This window comes from Apteryx mantelli, chromosome 5, assembly GCF_036417845.1.
Source record: "Apteryx mantelli isolate bAptMan1 chromosome 5, bAptMan1.hap1, whole genome shotgun sequence".
NCBI classification, from domain to species: domain Eukaryota; kingdom Metazoa; phylum Chordata; class Aves; order Apterygiformes; family Apterygidae; genus Apteryx; species Apteryx mantelli.
In genome coordinates, this window is record NC_089982.1 from 85,164,374 (window position 1) to 85,182,768 (window position 18,395).

General features: G+C 41.2%; 1 protein-coding gene across 1 annotated transcript in view; it reads left to right on the plus strand.

Annotated features, from left to right (window-relative positions):
• ATRN (attractin) overlaps positions 1 to 18,395 on the plus strand; it is a 217,455-nt gene that overhangs the window by 97,129 nt on the left and 101,931 nt on the right. Inside the window, exons 3-4 of the mRNA XM_067297263.1 lie at positions 5,721 to 5,804; positions 9,635 to 9,748. Coding sequence (XP_067153364.1) covers positions 5,721 to 5,804; positions 9,635 to 9,748 — 198 coding nt within the window. The remainder of the gene's footprint in view (positions 1 to 5,720; positions 5,805 to 9,634; positions 9,749 to 18,395) is intronic.

Consider the following 18,395-nt stretch of genomic DNA (forward strand, 5'->3'; position numbering starts at 1 on the left):
CTCATCTTGTATGTGGCTGATCACTATTCCATGTCTATAAATTAGGATATTTGCTTGTGGCACACCATAAAAGGATATAGCCTTTAACCTCAAAGACTGCATTTTTTGAGAAAATGAACAGAGCTAAATTGTTAATCGTCCTAGGATAGGATGCCGTTGTTCTGGTAATAGCCCTTAAGAGCCCTTTCTTTATAGGATGCAAGTTCGAACTTAACTGAAACAATGGCTTTTAATTGTGTTCTTGAAGCAGCGCGGCAGCACTTGGGAGAGAGAAGGAAGACTTATTGTTTGCATCAGGCTCTAGTTTTAGTAACCTCAAAATTAGCATGAGGGACCAATTTTTTTTAATGGCAAGGCCGTGCTAAGGAGTGAGAATGCTGGTGTGTGCTCTGTGGCACTAAAGTGTCTTTGCAGTCTTACTGAAAAGTGATGCAAACCACTTTGAGATCCACTGATGGTATCTTAGAGAGGTTAAGGATTGATGTGCTGCGTAAACCAAATCAGCCTGCTTACCTCTGGTGAGTAATGAAGAGGCAATTTCCGTTTTCTGGTTTTTACTTTTTCTCGTGAAGATAAGTATATTCACCAACTCATTATCACCATATAATTTACCTTTAATGTTTCTACATTTTGGAAATAAGTGCCTCAGAATGATTTACTCCTATGTTATAAGGTACTCTTGAGTTTTGGACTTTCCTTGCACTTAATAATTAGCAAGAAGACTGTTTTAGATTTAATAGATTGGATAACGGATTTGAGTCTTTGCCTGGTTGCGTAGATCATGTCTCTGTAGGAACTTAGGCAGTGTATACTAATTTGTATTTGAAAAATACACACTTCTAGTGTTAACCAGATTGTTATTAAAACCATATATATTTATCTGAGATGTTCTGGTGCTCAGATATTGCTTTTTACCTAACATTGTTCCAGGAGATGCCACTGCTTGGTATCTGAGTTTCCTGCATTAGCGTTGTGCTTTTTGGGGGGCTGCCAGAACTGGAGAGGAGTATCTAAATACACAGAATTCTTTCATGTAAAATATTTCTTTGCAGCAGGCTCTTTTTTGCAAAACCATAATCCTTTTCATTGCTTTCCTTTGGTCTTCATCTTACAAAAAGGTGACGTGCGAAGCACTCGGGGTTGGAGCCCCTTGGATATGTGTCGTGCAGTAGGTTCAGTTCGCTCACGCCATCTCTGTGTTCCATTTGATTCCTAAATATTGGGGGGAAAAAACAATTCTAATTGAAAATCAGCGAAAAACTTAGATCGAATATGAACAACAAAGCTGCCATCTGGTAATGTTCAAAACAAGCCTAGGTAGCGCGTACATGAACCTACGTATAGGTTTTAAAATCGGAGTTTTGTAAACAGATACTTGCAATATTTTTTTTTCCTACCCTGGTGGTTTTAAAGTCAATATTGCAGCTCTGTACATGTTAAACTTGTTATCTAGCTTTGTGTGTGTTATCCCACTGTTGTGTGTGTATATGTGTGTTTACGCAGTGCACACGAAACCGAAATGACCTTGCTTTTTTGTTTTCTTAGAGCGCAGCAGAGAGTTGCGGAGTAGGAGTAGCGTGGACGTGATGTCCTCGGCAGCCCTTCTTAGCCTGAGAGCTTGCTGTAGAGAAGCTTTATATACTGCTGCGTCGGCAAACAGACATGGGAATCGATAGCTTTCCAAACATCGCGGCGCTCGAGTTTGCGTCCCAGCGATAAAATTGTAAATACGCAAACTAAAGCTGAGCTGAGCAGTGGGAGAGTAACCAGCAGAAAATGCCACGCTACCCTTTGGACTTCATCTTTCTAGTACGTTAGCCGAAAGACCTTGGATCCTGATGACGTTGGTTGCGTGTTACGTAGTTGTGGGTTTTTCTAGTGTACATCGTGAGAATAGCCCCGGGTGCGTGGTCCCGTCTTGCAGCACCTTGCTCCTGGGGCACTTTCCCTCCGCGAGTTCTCACGCATTCGCTTCTGGAGACTTTTCCCACAGCCCAAACCAAAACACTGTCCAGAGCGTGTCCGGTTATCAGGACCCACAAATACAAAGCAGGACATCATCCGTATAGTGCAAGCAGGCCTAAATTGCTGGGGACGGGGTTTTGTTTGCTTTTCTAACTTGTGCTGAGCTTGCTTTGTTGAATATACAGCTAAAATTCCAGCATTCGTTTGCTTTTTTGCGCTGAGTATTTATTTCTGTCTGTCTTGGAGCATGTCTTTGCGAGAGAGTGTTTATAGAGTAATGCGTGTCCGATAAGGTCCTGCCCGTTCCAGACTGGAGATGTGATAAGCGCTTCGCTCCTATTTCTTTTGCTTTCACAGACTTGAACTTGCTGGGTTTTTTTAATGTGCTTTTTTTGTGGCTAATGGCAGCGGCTTCCAAAGCTTAGTAAGGAATCCAAATACCTTAGAGATTACTATTTAAATAATAGCGTATCAAGGAAATTTGACTTGGGTTATTTTTAAAACTAAATCCTGCGCTTTGTTTTTTTGCATCACTTAAATATGACCATAGATTATGTCAATGCTGAAATGCTCCTTTTTTTTTTTCTTTTTTTTTTTTTTTTTCTGAGATCTGACATGTGGCCAGGACTGTTGTACTTAGGGATTTTTGTGTGTGTGTGTGTGTGTGTGTGTGTGTGTGTGTTGCTCTTGATAGTGTTTCTGTGGTGAATGATTTAGTAATTGCTTCCAGAGAAAATTGTTCCGAGTAGAGACTGTTGGAGAGCTTGGCAGATTGCACAAGGTTGTTTTGAGCTTGCGAGACTTGCTCGGGCTCCCGGAGTCTGTTTACTCCTGGTTGCGGGCAAAACGCTGCCAGCGGCGAAGAGTCAATACAGTTTGCTTCCTAGGTTTTTCGTGGATACTATTTTCCAAAGGTCAGATTTTTAGACAAAAGGACTGGGTATTTATTGCACACAGTTTGGAATTTGCATTCGTTTTTGCAAATACAGATAAGTAAGTTGAATTTTCAAAGATGTTGAAGCCTTAAAAATCGATGGAAGGTACAGATGTTTCCTGTGCTCCTAAAAATTGGACTTTCTTTTTTCTTCACTTGCCTAAATGTAGTTTTAAATGAGTTTTAAAAATCTTAGGCTAAATTTCTGAGGCTGGAAAGTATAGCAATAAATCAATATGGAGAAAGAGGAAATTAGTTTTCCAAATCTGTTCTTTCAAAATTTGTATCAGAAGTGAACCGTGTGTAAATTTAACATTATTCTGTGGAAAAGACTCTGGGAGACTGTTTTGACTCAGTCAAAATACCTTAAAAAAAAAAAATCAGATAACAGCATTAACAGGAGGAAAAGTCATAACAAAATGTTCCAAAATACTGCTATTTTGGGGACTTGTGGTATTGTTTCCTTCTCCTTTCTGCCAAATTTGATTTCGCCGCGTGTTTTTATTTTGCTAAAACTATGCTTTAAGTAGGACAATTGAGTTACGCCAGAAGGCTTTGATTTGCTCTGGAATTTATAGTGTGTGGAATTTATAACCTCCCCGGGAATCCTCTGCCAGAAAGTGGTGTTTGGGCATCTTCGAATGCTGCTTACATTCGACGTTGTCCTTACCTGGTGATTTTATTTCACCGCTTGCTGCTCCACTTAACTTGCTAATAGCAGTTTGGAACATTTTGACTAATGCATATGAGCTAGGAGCATGTGTCCAGGTGATTTTGGCTCCTGTTTTTTTTGCCCGTTGCCTATGTGTGCTCCTACTAGTCTTTAAGCTGAGACAGAAGATGCAGATGTGAACCTAAGAGATTGGATCTGCTGCCCCGAGCTCCTGCTGGATCCGTCTCCCTCAGCCCCTGAACGGTGGCTCTGTGCTCCCAGTTATCCATGGTCTTTGGAGAAAACTTGCCCTGTAAAAATCTATGGAGGAGACAAGGTACAGCTGCAGCCAGCAGGAGATGGCTGCTATCGTCTTGAATTACAGTATGCGTGTATTTGGCTGTCGCATTAAGAATAATAGTAATCAATACGCCCTTTCGTCTGGGAATGCAGAAACAGGTTTTGCATGTCTTCGCCCACTCTTTCCAGTACCTGTTTGTGGGGCTACTCACGCTAACTACTAGCAGTAATAGCAGAATATCGGTTTCCTTTGTAGCGCAACAAAAAGTTAAATGTAGTTCTGACATACGTTTTACGGTGTCCTGATTAAATTTTGATCAAAATGCCCTTGTGAGCTCGGCATTGTTTGCTCTTTCTTGTTTGGACATCACTGCAATCAGTGTGTAGAGAAATGCGGTTGGCTAGCGTTTGCACCTGTACAGTGTTTTGCAGATGTTAATAAGATGTTTCTTCTTCTTTACTGGTTTTGTTCCCTTCTCTCTCTCTCTATGGCGTTCTGAATTTTTGATGCTTTTAAGTGCTGGTATTTATTGAGTGTCCTGGGATGAATGATTCCAGCTGTATTTTCTACTTTCATGTCCCTGTCCAAAGTCCTTTGTCACTATCAGATGGTCACCTTCCACTTCACAGGTGCAGAGGGGAAGGAGCTGTCTATAGCGTAGTCCTTCAGGCACCATCCTGGCAGTGGGAACCACTTAACCTCTTTCGCTTTGATCACCTGACGTGGGCTGTAAGTCTCCCAAGCACTGTGAGGGTGGTTGACCACTGGGACAGGTTGCCCAGAGAGATGGTGGAGTCACCATCCTTGAAGATATTCAAAACCTGACCGGACATGGTCCCGGACAACCTGCTCTAGGTGACCCTGCTTGAGCAGGAGAGTTGGTCCAGCGGTGCCTTCTAACCCCAGCTATTCTGTGATCTTTGTGGAGTCTGGAAGCATAGGGATCTGGATAACGGAAGTGCTTACATGTCAGAAAAGCAATACGGGGGGACAGAAAGAGTCTGACTTTGTAACTCTAGAGGGCATGAAGTTACCGCCGGTGCTGCTGCTGAAAGAAGTGTCACTGTTTCAGTGCTGACCCAGCCTCAGTGCCGTTTTTCGTACGGGCCTAGAGTGAACCAGATGTGGGACTATTCCAGGGTGAAAACTGATGTGGATGAAGGGGAAAATAAAAATTGTTCGCGGATCAGATACCTGACGTGACTCACCCCATGACTGTGCTCCAGTGGAAGGGGATAGCATGGGAGTGGGAGCGCCTGACCAAAGTTGAGGGATTTGTGGAACTGCCGTGTTCTGAGATTGTCTTGATTTATGCAGTATTTATATGCATGAGAAATTAAGGCCCTACTTTGCAGTGGAAGATTATAGAAATCAGTCCTCTGTTTAGTCTGTAAAGAGGTCATAAGGGAGTTTGAAGAGTCAAATATAGAATGGACAAGAGGCTGCACCATGGGCTCCGTCTGATATTCTTCTCTCAAGAACTGTGTAATTTGTATAAATAAATAGTTTAGAAATAATTTTAGCTTTCTGTTAATGAATTACTTTTGCTGGCTGTGTGGCAGTCTGTATATTACTCTATGTGGAAGAAGCTCTTTTTTTTTCTTTTTGTGCTGATTGGAGAAGAATGCCATCAACCTGATGGAGAAGGCATCGCTCCTAATTGTCATGATCCAAGGACAGTCGTCAAAAAGCATAGGAAAAGAGTTTAATAGCAGAATCCCAATTACCTCATCATTTGTTTTGCATTGTTTTAGGTTTGTTTGTAATGGCTATTCAGTATATGAAAATCTAATGATGGATCTTTTAAATTCAGGGTATCCTTTATGAGCCTTTAATAATATTAAATGCTTGTTTTTATTTATTTACAGACTCACTGGGCCTTCAGGGTATGTGACAGATGGTCCTGGAAATTACAAATACAAAACAAAATGCACCTGGCTCATTGAAGGAAGGTGAGTGTAGTGAACATCTAGATTTTTTTGATAGTGATGTTTATTGTAACTTTTAGGTGAGGTTTAACTGCACAGAATATTTTTAGATCTCATCATGGCTTTTTTGTTACTGTTGTTGAAACTTGAGTAACTAGGTGCTGCCCTATCTTGATAAATAAGGGTTTTTGTACGAGTGAACCCTGAAAACTAACTTCTCAGTTTGAGGTCTCCTGTATAAAACATTCTTCATGTTGAAACTTTGCATGGAAAATCAGAATAAATGTCTCTGTGCAAATAAAAAAAAATTAATTATTAACTGCTACCATAGCTGGCCATTCAGATTCTTGAGCCTTACTATGTATTTAAATTTTTGGCATTATGAAAGAGTAGAAAGAACAAACTGTATAACAGCTCTTGTTTGTAAAGATTCAATTTCTGTAATGTTGCACTTCAGATGCTTATTTACCCAGCAGGCCATGATGACTTCAGAGGGACCACTGACCTTTTGCAAAGGACTTCTACACCGCGAAAAGTCCCTCGGAACTCTTCCCCTAGTTTCCCTATTGTTGCTGTATTTGATTGCTATATTGTTTACTGCTATCTCTTGCAGTGATTTTAGGAATAGCCCATTTAGTGCTATCCTCTGACTGTCCCCGGTTACTGATACAGCAGTTCAGAGCGTCTGTATTGGCACCAGACTGACACCAGGCCTGTAAAATCAATCTGGAAGTCTTTAAAATTTTGTATGGTCAGTTATGATGCCATGAACAACTTTATGTTAAGTCATATTCTATACTGCTGCCTGAATCAATAAGTGGACTCATATGAGAGGTTTGCGAACAGGAACAAGTCAGGTGAAAGCATGGATGATTTCACTCGCCTTGAAATCTTATAAGCTGAGGTCACTCAGCATCTTGGAGGATCAGAACTTTTAAAAAGCCCAGGGTAGGTTCATCTTTAGTCTTCTCTTTTTGTTTGAGAGGTCTGATGGGTGAGGATGGAAAGGTATTCGCTTGGTCTACTTCAGACATTTATTTTGGATGAATAACTTAAATGCCTAAACTCCCAAGATACTCCAAGGTGAAGGCTAAGCTATTCCAGAGAGATGTTCAGAACCTGAAATTGGAAGCCTAGCACTCACCATTAACTATATAAGGCATGCGTGTTTTTATTACAGTTAAGATCAAAGTTAAATGTCTTAAGCAGCTACACCTCTTAACTATTGTATGTAGTAAAAATATAGCTGCAGCCAGTTTGGAATTATAAATAATTAGGAGATGTTTTAAAAAGGATGTTATGACAGACGAACCAGCCTCAGCAAGTACAGTACAGTGAGCGTAAACCCCATGTGCTTTTTTTTTTCCCTAAAGGCTAATTTGACTCTGTTTTTATCAGAAGTGAAGTGCTTCTCACAGGTCCCTGATAATGTCACTGTAACTGCTCCTTCAGTTAATACTGTGAGGCTTTGTAGAGAAATACCAATTTGTAAAGGTTGAACCGAGATCTTTCTTGCTGTGAAGACGTGTATGAAAATGTTCCTTCTTTATTCATAAGCAGGCATTTTAGTAGGTCTTCTCTACCTGCTTCTGATTGTTTATACCCTGCTGTCAGAGGATGGTGGTTGGCAGAAAGGAGATGCTTCAGCAGTTTTAATCAGCATGATTATGCACCCCGGAGAAAATAGCCAAAGCTCTTTGCCAAGCGTGAAATTCCCAAAGAGATCTGTACTCTGAGAACAGCTTCTGCAAAGCTGTTGCGTTCTGCTAAGTGCCTTCGCCTCGGTGCTAGCATACTGGTATGTAGAGGGCTTTTGAGGTTAGCAAGTAAAGATGCAATCCAAACGTGCACTCGAAGTCACTAGATAAATTCAGACATAAAATAAGTCACGTGTTCATTACTGTACCGGTTTCTTTTTAGCACCTTTTATGATTCTTCTTGGCCGGTGTGTGTGCAGTGTCTTCATCTCAGGACATTCCCTCAAGTGTGAGACAAGGCAGATCCAGCCAGCCTCAGGATCTTGTCTAAGGCAGAACCTGTGCGCCATGTGTCTTGCATTTCTGCAGATGAATGCTGTCTGCTAATGAGTTGTTAGCTGTAGCATAAATAATCTCTTTCTTTTTGTTATTTGTCTAAAGCTTTTATTGATTAAGGATTTCTCTCTGCTCTACAGCTGTCAGGCTGTTAAAGTAGAAGCAGAATCCCCACAATTTCGTAGGCTGCTCCATTTTGAAATGACGATGTACCTTTTCTTTAAGCAAGATGTTATCCTGGAGTTTGTACCTGCTTCCCTTTTTCCAAAAGCCTGAAAAAGATCAGGATGCCTATCGAAAAAATTATTCTTTTGCAGAATAGCTCCCTTAAGAATTCTCCTTCCGTAGGAAGGAAGGACTGTACGGCAGGCTGATGTCTTATTAATTTATTTGATTAGGACGAGCAAGGATTTCATCTGAACCCCAGGGCAGCGTTGTTGAGAGATCCTAGTGAGTGCATCTACCCTTTCAACAGCTACAGCTGTGGATAGGAAGAAGCAGCACCTCTGTAGATGCGCTGTTCTTGTATCTCAGGGTCCAAGCACAAAGTCAGTGGTGTTTTCACCCCCCTTGGGCTGAGCTCTTGGAGAACGTTCTCCTGACAAAGGTGCTTCTGGTGTGCTAAGCAGGGCATCTGCGCTGCCTGCTAAATTGGGTAGGCACTGTCGCTTTCATGTGATTCTCTTTAGATGTAACTCTGCATATTAGCAGTGCAACTAACAGCACCTGAACATCTGTTAAATGAATGCTGGCCAGTTTTGCTACCCGAACTACTGTTTCCATCCCTTCATCAAGTAAATAAAATCTTTTTTCCTACTGATGCATCTCATAAGATCAGGCCTCCTGGTGGTCTTCTGCAGAAGTTAGGTGAACAGATGAATGTTCTGCCCCCTTCCCTTGTCGAGAGGCTTAGTAAGTCACCAGAGGAGAGACCTCTGGGCTGGTGCAGTTAACATCAGGGTGTTTTGGGGTGTGCTGTGCTCAGGTGGAAGGTGGCAGATCTCTTTTCAGGAATTCCAGTTCTTTCATTCTCAACTGGTGCCCACAGAAGAAAACCAAGCAAGCTGTCTAGCATTTGTAAAGAGTAAAGGGGCAGTGGTTACTGTATATTGACAGTCCAAGTAATGAAAGACCTTCCTTTTGGCAGAAATTACAAGCCCAGGGCCTTTCATTCTTTAGAAGACAAACCTCCTCCGCATTCTCTTGACCTGTATTTCCCAGCTCCCAAAGGGTGGTGGGCAAGACTCAGAACTTCTTTAGTTAGCACCCCTTGTAGCGTATTTCAGAAGGTTTCCAGTTCTGAGAGGTTTCCTTCAGGAGAGTCCTACAGTCCTGCAAAAGTAATAAAGTGATAAAGAAGGCTTTCTGCCAGCTTCCAAGGAAATAATCAATCTCAGGACACCATATCGATCTGCAGAAAATCCCTCGAACAAAGAAAAAGGGAATCGGTTGGTTCCCTGATGGTGATTGTGATTCTTTAAGTGCGTTGTCCGTATGGATTTTCCTTGCCTGGTTCTGCAAAGCCCTATCATTATGTGCTGGCAAAGGAATAGAGGGCTGGTTGGGCCTGCTCTGCAGTTTCTGCTGTCGGTGGTGGGGGACGATTTAGGGACACAGTTGTGTTTCTGACCAAAAAGAATCTATTCCTTAATGCCAGAGGAGCGTGCACACCAAGAATGAAAGCCACAGCACTTTTGAAGTAAATACAGTTACTCTAACTCAATTTCTTGTTGAAAGGGGAGCTACAACCCAGAGGAGTTTGTCGGATGGATTCTGTCGTGTGGGCTGAGTGGCTAATTACAAATGTTTTATTATTTACAGGCCAAACACAATCCTGAGGCTTCGATTCAATCACTTTGCTACAGAATGCAGTTGGGACCATTTATATGTGTATGATGGAGATTCAATTTATGCTCCCTTACTGGCAGCTTTTAGGTAAGTTTACTCAGTAAGAAACTAGCTGTATGCAATGATGTTTTTTTTAACTTGGACCCTGGAGCCGTATTTGGCTTTTAGCAGTATAAATATGTTCCAGTAATCTAAATAGATAATACTGCCAATGCAGCACATATAGTGGTGTCCTTTTGTGCAGTCAGCAGCAGCATAAACAATTACTGATTTGTTTTTGCTTTTACAATGAACAGATCGTGTTACTGTAGTGTAGCGTGCAAGTATTATGTTTTCATGCCCAAATCCTAATTATTTTAGGCACAAAAAATTATCATCATGTTGTTGAGCTTGAAGTACTTCTGCATGCAAGCTCCTTCTAATGCAGAAAACTGCCCGTTTTTATCACGTTTGAATATGACAGTCATTTAGCATGCATTATGTCCCCGTTGGCGTAAGGTAAGAGGCCAAGCAATCAACGCTGCAGCCATATAGCTTTCGTAGACCAGTGTGTATCCTTACATACTTTAAACTTTACACTTTTAAAGCCCTTGGAAAATGTTCAGAAACAACAGTCATGGGTTGGACAGCCTTGTAAAAATACGCGTAGATAAAACTGTTCTCCTGACGGATGGTTGCAATCCGGCTCATCTGTCTGTGGTAAGAGACTGATTCATGGCTAATGGTTAACAGTCTACGTTTCAAGAGGAGACCTAAATTTAACCTGTGCATTTGCGTACTTCAGTCTCACAGTGACAAGCACCACCTTCTGTTTTCAATTCTTTTAGCTGAAATGAAAAAAAAAAACCCGGGTTGTATATGAAAATGTCATGCCCCCGTTGGACCCCGCTTGTTGCAAGCGGCCAGTTAGCTATTTCTGTAGTTAACCTTCTGCAGTGCTGCTTTTCATTTTTACGATGAACTTCTAAAAATGCTTCATGTTTGTTCTCAGAAGTCCTTGTAACGTCTGAGAGAAAGGAACAAGATCAGCGTAGTAACAAAAAGTGGAGCAAAAAAGTAAAAATAGTGCGTGTTTTTCTTGTTTTTCCTTTTTTTTTAATGAAACTGGAGTTGTTTTGTAATGAAAGAATGCTTCCTGCAAACAGTCAGCCTAAGGTCAAAACAGGACACACAACTCAGATGTTACGTTATTCTCTCATCCTATTTGAAGTATAGGAAACCTTCTGCCTTCCAAAAAAACCTGTAAGCACTCTTCTGGTATCATGCACTGAACTGATGTGTGCAAAGAGAAAAAAATGTTGTCTTGTCTCAGTCTTTTTGCTCTAATCGAGCTAATTTTTAATACACCGTTGAAAAGGTGAAATGATCCTAGTTTGTGCCTGCAGTTTCTTCTGTGCTTTCCAAAAATGATTAGGCTTTTTAAATTGAGGTTATAAGTAGTTCACAGCATTAACAGTTATGCTTTAGACTTTAAAATCATCTGTAAATCACTAGGAAGTTTGTGCCTGAGGACAAGCAAGTGTGAGCTTAATACTGTAACATTTTTGAAGTAGGAAAAAAAATTCAAATTTTTTTAATTGCTTTAGATGACATTTGAATTTCATCTTCATTAGTACCAAGCTATGTTGTTCAGTAAACCAAGTTCAGGAAATAGCAGATGCTTCTAATTTTGATGAAGGGTGAAAAAAAAATCTGTTGAAAAATATCTTTTCCTGATACGAAAAAAAATTCCCAAGAATTTTTCAAGAGCAATGCCCATATTTTATTTCTTTTCTTAGTTTGTGTTAAATTTTAGTGTTTACCATAAGCTTCTTTTACTCTTCACTATTTCTGCACCATGCCAGAAGTTTTGCAAGATTGAACTTTGCACACCGGGACGCTGTAAACTTTCCAAGTTTGTTGATAAACACTGTAGATTCCAGCCAAGCTTCTCCAAAGCTCAACTTTTGCTACCTCCCTGACTCGTAACAGTGCTTGTCTGAGCCCTCACTTTGTTCACCACTCTCGCCATGTTTTCTTGGCCTTCTGATGTTCACATTTTGTTTGTTCAAAAGTTGGTATTTAGCCTGAATATAAGATGATCTTGGAAATTCTCAAGACTGGAATAAGGAGAAATCTAAACGGGGTTTTATCAATTTTAACTGCATTACAAAAAATCTGCATAACGCAAACATTTGCATGGTGCAAATATCTGCATAAACTGTTTACTAAACTCCTTGAAGTTAGTGTCCGAGGGCAGGCCAGTCTTGTGCAGTAAGCTTTTTTTTCTATTAGGCAAGCTTAAAAATATCTTTGATGGTTTACATTGTGATCATAGGTAAAAAGACAGTATAAATATGTGTTGCTTCAACTGTGCAATAGAAGAACTTCAGAGGTAACAGAAATCCAATGCATTCGTCAGAAAAGAATGAAGAAACCTGAAGCAGATAAGATAAACCCGTTGTCTGTGGGTGGTGGTGTTAACTGTACCCATGGGAAGAGTTTATTGGAGCAGTTCCTGCAGTTTATTTTCATATTGCGACATGGGATATTTCGCTCTTCAGAAATGATCATTCTTCTTTGAAGACCTTTGGCAATAGGTCTGTGCTTGGCCCTCCAGGGTTAGGATGCTCTGAAGCGTCTCGTATGTGCTTTTAGGTACCAGATGGACAGTCACTGTGCTAGCACTGGCAGATGGCAGTGGCTGCCCCATGGTAACTTGAACGGACGATTGCTGCGTTGGCTGCTCTGCAGTGACTGCCCATGAGCTCTTATCCTCAGAAAACATGAGCAACTTACCTTCTTTTCATTATTTTCAGGTGAATATGGCACTTCTAAACCTAGTTTTGTGACTAGTCAGAGAAACATTGAGTAATTTAGGTTGGAAGGGACTTCTGGAGGTTCATGGTCTGATCCCTCGCTCAAAGCAGGGCCGACTCGAAAGTTAGATCAGGCCCTTGCTCAAGGGCTTGTCCAGCGAAGTTTTGCATATCTCTAAGGGTGGCGATTTCACAGATTCTCTGGGCCAGTTGGTCCAGTGTTTGACTACCCTCATGGTAAAAACTTTTTTGCTAATGTCTAATCAGAATTTCTGGTGTTGCAACTTGTGTCTGTTGCTTCTTGTCCTTTTGCTGTGAACCCCTTGCCTGGTCCTATTTTCTCTGTAACTTCACATTAGGTTACTGAAGACAGCAATTGAATTCCCCCCCCATTTTCAGCCTTCTCTGCTCCCAGCTAAACAGACCCCTTTGCTCTTGCCTCTCCTCATATGTTCAGCCCCCGACCGTCTTGGTGGCCCTCAGCTGGATTTGCTCTAGTGTGTGTGTTGTACTGGGAAGCCAAAACTGGAATCAGTGCGGTCTTGTGAATGCTAAAGAGAGGGGAATGATGGTGTCCCTTGACCTGCTGACGACTATTTCTGGTGCATCCTGGTATGTTGTTAGCCGTCATCGCTGCACGAGCGTACTGCTCGCTCGTTCAGCTCGTTGTCCTTCAGGACCCACACGTCTCCTTCTGAGCTGCTTTCTAGCTGGTCTGAAAGCATTCACAGCTGGTCTGTTGGCTTCCCTTTCCTTGCTGCATCAGATGGAGACTCCTTGTCCTTGCCTTTGTAAGTGCTTCACATCTCGGCCCCCTGTTTGCCTATTCCTGTCGCAATGGTGGTTTTCCTTGTACTCCCCCCAGCCCCAGTTTCTTGATTAGTATTAGTAGCCCGTGTTTCTGCCACATGCATGCACGAACGCTCTCGCTTTCTTCTCCTTTATCCTAAATGCCCTTCCCGAACTAATCTGCAAACCCTGCTTTTACCCCTCAAGATCCACCTGTCTTACATCGCTTAGAGCAAATGATCATCTGATAACAGCAGGGTCATTGCTAGCGAGGATTAATTATATTGGGGAACATACGGACCATGTCGAGTAGGCACAATTTGCATTCTGAGAGTATCCAGAGGCCCTAATCAACTTACAGCTGACGTTATACAGACTTATAGGAACAACTGGTCTTTGCTTCCAGCACGTATAGGCAGAGAACAAGCCCTGGGTGCCAGGGCCCCGCGTAAAGGAGACTGAAGGAACTGTTTCATGCTAAAATTTTAGCATGCATTGCACTGTGTGTGCCTTTCTCGTGCATGTAACTAGGTTTTCCTGGTTTTCATCTGCTCTTTCGTCTGGTTTTCATCTAGCTCTGATGGAGCTAGCGCTCAGCGCATACTCAGCCATGCCCTCCCAAATCATGTTTTACTCCTCCTGCTTCCTGAGGGGTTGCATGGCCCGTATTATGTTCTGGCCCTACGTTGGATGGGGTTGCAGTGTGTTTTTTTGTGCGTATGCTCAGTTTATGGAGCAATCTGGTTTGCTTTTTGTCCTAGCAGCCTGTCCTCTACAGTACTTATTATGTTGCTGTATTTGTTTTCTTCCCGAGTGATGATTTGATGTTCCTTTCAGCGTGTTGATTTTTTTAACAAAATAAACAAAACCACAAAACAAACAAAAAGAACTAACTGGTGTAAGGCGAGGAGCATATTTATTTTTGCTAGAAATGTACCTGCTAAATGATGTTTTCTTGTTGATGTTTACTCCTTCAAGCCATCAGTGAGCCAGTTGGTCCCTTGAATGCCTGACAATTGATTAATCAAAATGTCTTTTTGGTAAAAAGGCAGCTTTCACAGAGAAATGTAAATACATTATATCCAAATTGCTTTGTTCACTAGACCTGTTATCTCCTCTGAAAACATCAAATTGATTTGACAAGATGGACAAAAAGTTTCTATTTTAGGGGTTTGAGAAGATAAATCCTCTGAGTTAAATTGAGGCCTATAAATGAAGTTTTGAACAAAAAGTTTCTTTGGTGGTCTTGTCTTTTGGTCCTTTTTAAACTGTTTCTGATGGACTGAAGAATATGATTTTTATTTTTCTCACAAAGTCAGATATCCTGTACCAAGTTTCACAGCTGTTAAATGATAAAAACATACTTCAAGCTTTAAAAAAGAAAAAAGGAATTGATGCCATGGCAGTTAGCATGGACTGTTTCTCCTGGGCTAAATGGTTAAAATCATTTTTATTCTTAAAAATAAAACTTCTTCACTGTGATGGCAAAAAAAATGTAGGTCCTTTCTGAGACCTCATTTCAGTTCATGTTCTCCTGAAACACGTCTTTTACGGTCAGAGTCACCATGTGATATAACCATTAAGACAGTGGCTCATGAGACACAGATTAAAATATGTTTGTGATTTGTCCTTATCCTGTTTCTCGAGAAGGAAAAGGATTGTGTAAGAGTTGACGATTTTTTGGGGCAAATCCTGTTGATTTTGAGGGCTCTGCGTGGGCAGGCAGGCTTGCCTCAGTGCTGGTACTGCAGCATCTGGAGCTGTGCGTATCACGGAGAGGATGGTTTCAAGAAAAACTTTAGTTTGGGGTGTTGCCAACTCTCAATCATGAGCTTTTTGTTTGTTTGTTTTTGTTTTACACAAGTGTCATTGTAATTGCTTCTTTTCCTTAAAAGTCCACACTCAGCCGTGTTGTTGCACAAGGATCTTAGCTTTCCTTTAAGAAAATAAATTTGAAGCAAGTCTCCCTTTTTTTTCCTTTCGTATTTTTTGGCATTGATTTATTTTTGATCATTTGTAATTTCCTTTCTTGCTTATTTTTACCCTCGTAGCTGCGAGCATGGCTAATGTGCATGGGCTGTTTTTAATAAGGGAGAAGCAGCGTCGTTTTGCATACACGTGCATCCACATGAGTCAAAGTATCTTAAAATTAAGTCTGAAAAGAATGGTTTCATATTGCATTTCAATAGATTGAGAAGCCGAGTGTCCTCCTAATGTTTCTATATCACCTTTATCCTCCTCTGTGATCCGTGCGCTATTTTTTCCCCTCTCTGCTTTCATGGCTCCCATTTTCTTCCTTTTTGACCATTTTCTGCTCAGGCAGCAGTAGAACTGATTACGCTTTTGATCTTTGACACGCCGGCAGGTTGAGTCTCGGGAGAAAGCGATGAATCCGCGTTCATCATGAGGCTCGCATGCCAAATCAAGGAAAAGGAATTGAGGAGATGCCCTTCGTCTTAAATAATTCTCGTTCTTATATGGCACAGCAGGGAGAGAGCAAGGCAGGAGAGGTAAAGGGGCGATAATGAAGTTAGGGGTCCTCGACGTTGTTTTTCAGCCTGACTTGATAAATCCAGTGCATAGAAAATAGAGGTGTTTCAGGGCAAAACAGGGGCCTGCTGGTCAGCTTGGAAGAAGTAGTGTTGTTGGACAGCTTAGCTGAGTGGGAGTATTTATTTGCTTTGGAGTAGCGATGGTTGGGAAATGTTTTGAAATCTTCTGAAAGAGCATAGAAACGGTGTGTTGTGCAACAGGCTAATGTTGATTCGAGTTGAGTCTTGGAAAGCTTCTGGATCATAGATGAAAGAGAGTTTGCGTAATCCGTTATTGTTTACATTCCTCCTGTTGGAAGCGCTACGGCAGAAAATGCCAAAATTCTGTTTTGTACATGCTGGGCCAGTCAAAATGGTGCCTAACATGCGTTATCTTATCCCTGGTCTTCAAGTTACTTGTGCTGTATTCTGTTCGTTGCTTTTTCCAACGTGGAATTACTTTATGATCTAGCACTTGAACGTCGTCGGGATTATTTTAAAGTTTTATAGGCGAAACCATATCCTCTTTAGTATGTTTGCATATGAGTGATTCAGGGACTATCGGGCTTGCTTGTTTAGCGTCTTTCTCCACTGGTCAATAGCTAAATAAGCGGCATAAAACTGCTTATGATACTAAAGCTGTTTTTGTTATATAAATCTGGCTGGCTCTGTGACTGGCCCATAAGGGGAGGCCCGTTTGCAGCTCGTCTTCAGGAAAATAGAGCAAGATCGAAAGCGAGGAAAGAAGCGGGGCACACGTATCGAGCAATCATACTATGCAAATATCTGCATTCTTTGCAAGCAAATCCCAAACGCTAGCTTTCCAAGAGAAAACAAATACTTGGCCTGTTTTAGTCATTTTTTTAGGAAAGGTTCTTTTGGGCATTTTTGTCGTCTGTCGTTACTTCTTTTCGTTCCTTTTCTCTTATTCTTACAGCGCTGTTTTCTTCTGCTTGTATTTTCTCCTGTGTTCCCCCCCTCCAGGGTCTTTCAGTTCGGTTGCTCTGTAATATCATTGATATATGCTGCAAAAATGAGGCCGAGGAAGAATAACGCAGAACAAAGGAACGTTCTCTCTTGTCCCTGAGCTGTAGTTTGCCTTACCCTGAATTATATTCAGATGTCTGTTTTCGTGTGGTGGAGACATACTGTTCTACCGTTTGCATTACAAAGGCAGACTATATGAACCAAAATAGCAAAGAGGAGTTTATTAGAATTTCTCTTCTTTGATGTTTTGGTAGACAGTCTTTTGGGAGAGATCCTCTTCAGATCAGAAGTCTAAAATTTCAGAATGAGACAGGCACCTCTTGTGCACTGATAAATAGAGAAAGGCAATGAATTTTGCCTTCTAATCCTATATCCTTGAGATCTAAAAGAAAAAATAATTGGTCGTCTCACAAAGAAATGTTTATTGAAAGGCATATCTGCAAATGTACCGGAGTTGTTTAACCAAGGCATGGCATGAGGCTACTACATTTTTATGGTATGTTGGTAAAATGGAAACATACCTTTTTGTCAACAGTAAGATTTCTTATGCAGGAGGCGTCACTCTATAGTTTGTGTATATACCCTACCCTTGGTGACATGTCACGCATCACTCACGGTGCAAACTCCCCCAACTTCGGTAATAGCAAAAGCTTTCGATAACGATCACCAGGCATCTGTATTATGCTTTGAGCACACCATCGTATGGTATCGCTGGGACAGAGAAACTCGCATCACAAAAAAGAGTATTTTATAGGTGACATGGGTGGGATGCTGTGGATAGCTGTGAATGTTTTCCTCGGGTGCAGAATGTGACCTCAAAGTACCCTATTTGTCCTGGGCTGTGACCGATCTTCAAATGCATTCTCTTTCAGTTCTGAATAGGTCTGAAAAGAGGAAAAGAAGGCTCTCTTAATGGAAAAAATTCTTTTCATTGTTGCTTTTTAGTTCGTGGTGCTCTTGGATAAGTAGAAGTCACCGGCTATGCAACCAGGCTCGGCTGCTTTTACAAGAGTGCTGCAGGGCACCGCGTTTGCGCTGCCTGCCAGACCAGATCTGCGGCGCGGATTTGAGTCTTTGCTTTTGAAAAGGCTTTGACTTAGCCTTTGAAAAATGGGACTAAGACTGGGGGAAGATGGTTTCATAGCTATATGAAAACTCCAGCTAACTATTAATACATGGTAGTTTTAGACAATGCCCTTTACTTAGGGCTTGTTTAAAGAAAAAAAGAAAAAAAAAGGAGATTTCAATAGACTTCAAAACACATGCCTGCTGTTAGGCCCTTTCTATCAGAGAGGAATTGTTGTCTTTATTTTCTTATCATCAGACTTCCATTAAAGGAAGAATAAATATTTCCTTTTAGATACAAAATATTTTGTGAAATAGGTAGTATTTCCTTTTTCTTTTTTTTTCAAGAGATATTTAGTCTCCTTTACTTATTCCGAATATTTTGGTAAACCATTATATAAATCTGTACGGTGTCCATTCGTGAACACTGTAGATAGTTTTGGCCACCATCCTTGCTTCTCACAGCCTTCTCCCTCAAGAAACCCAACCAACCGAACAGAAAAGTTGGAGGCTATAGCAGAACCTGAAAGGGTGTTGAGAAGCAGTCGGAGAAGATCAGAAGCA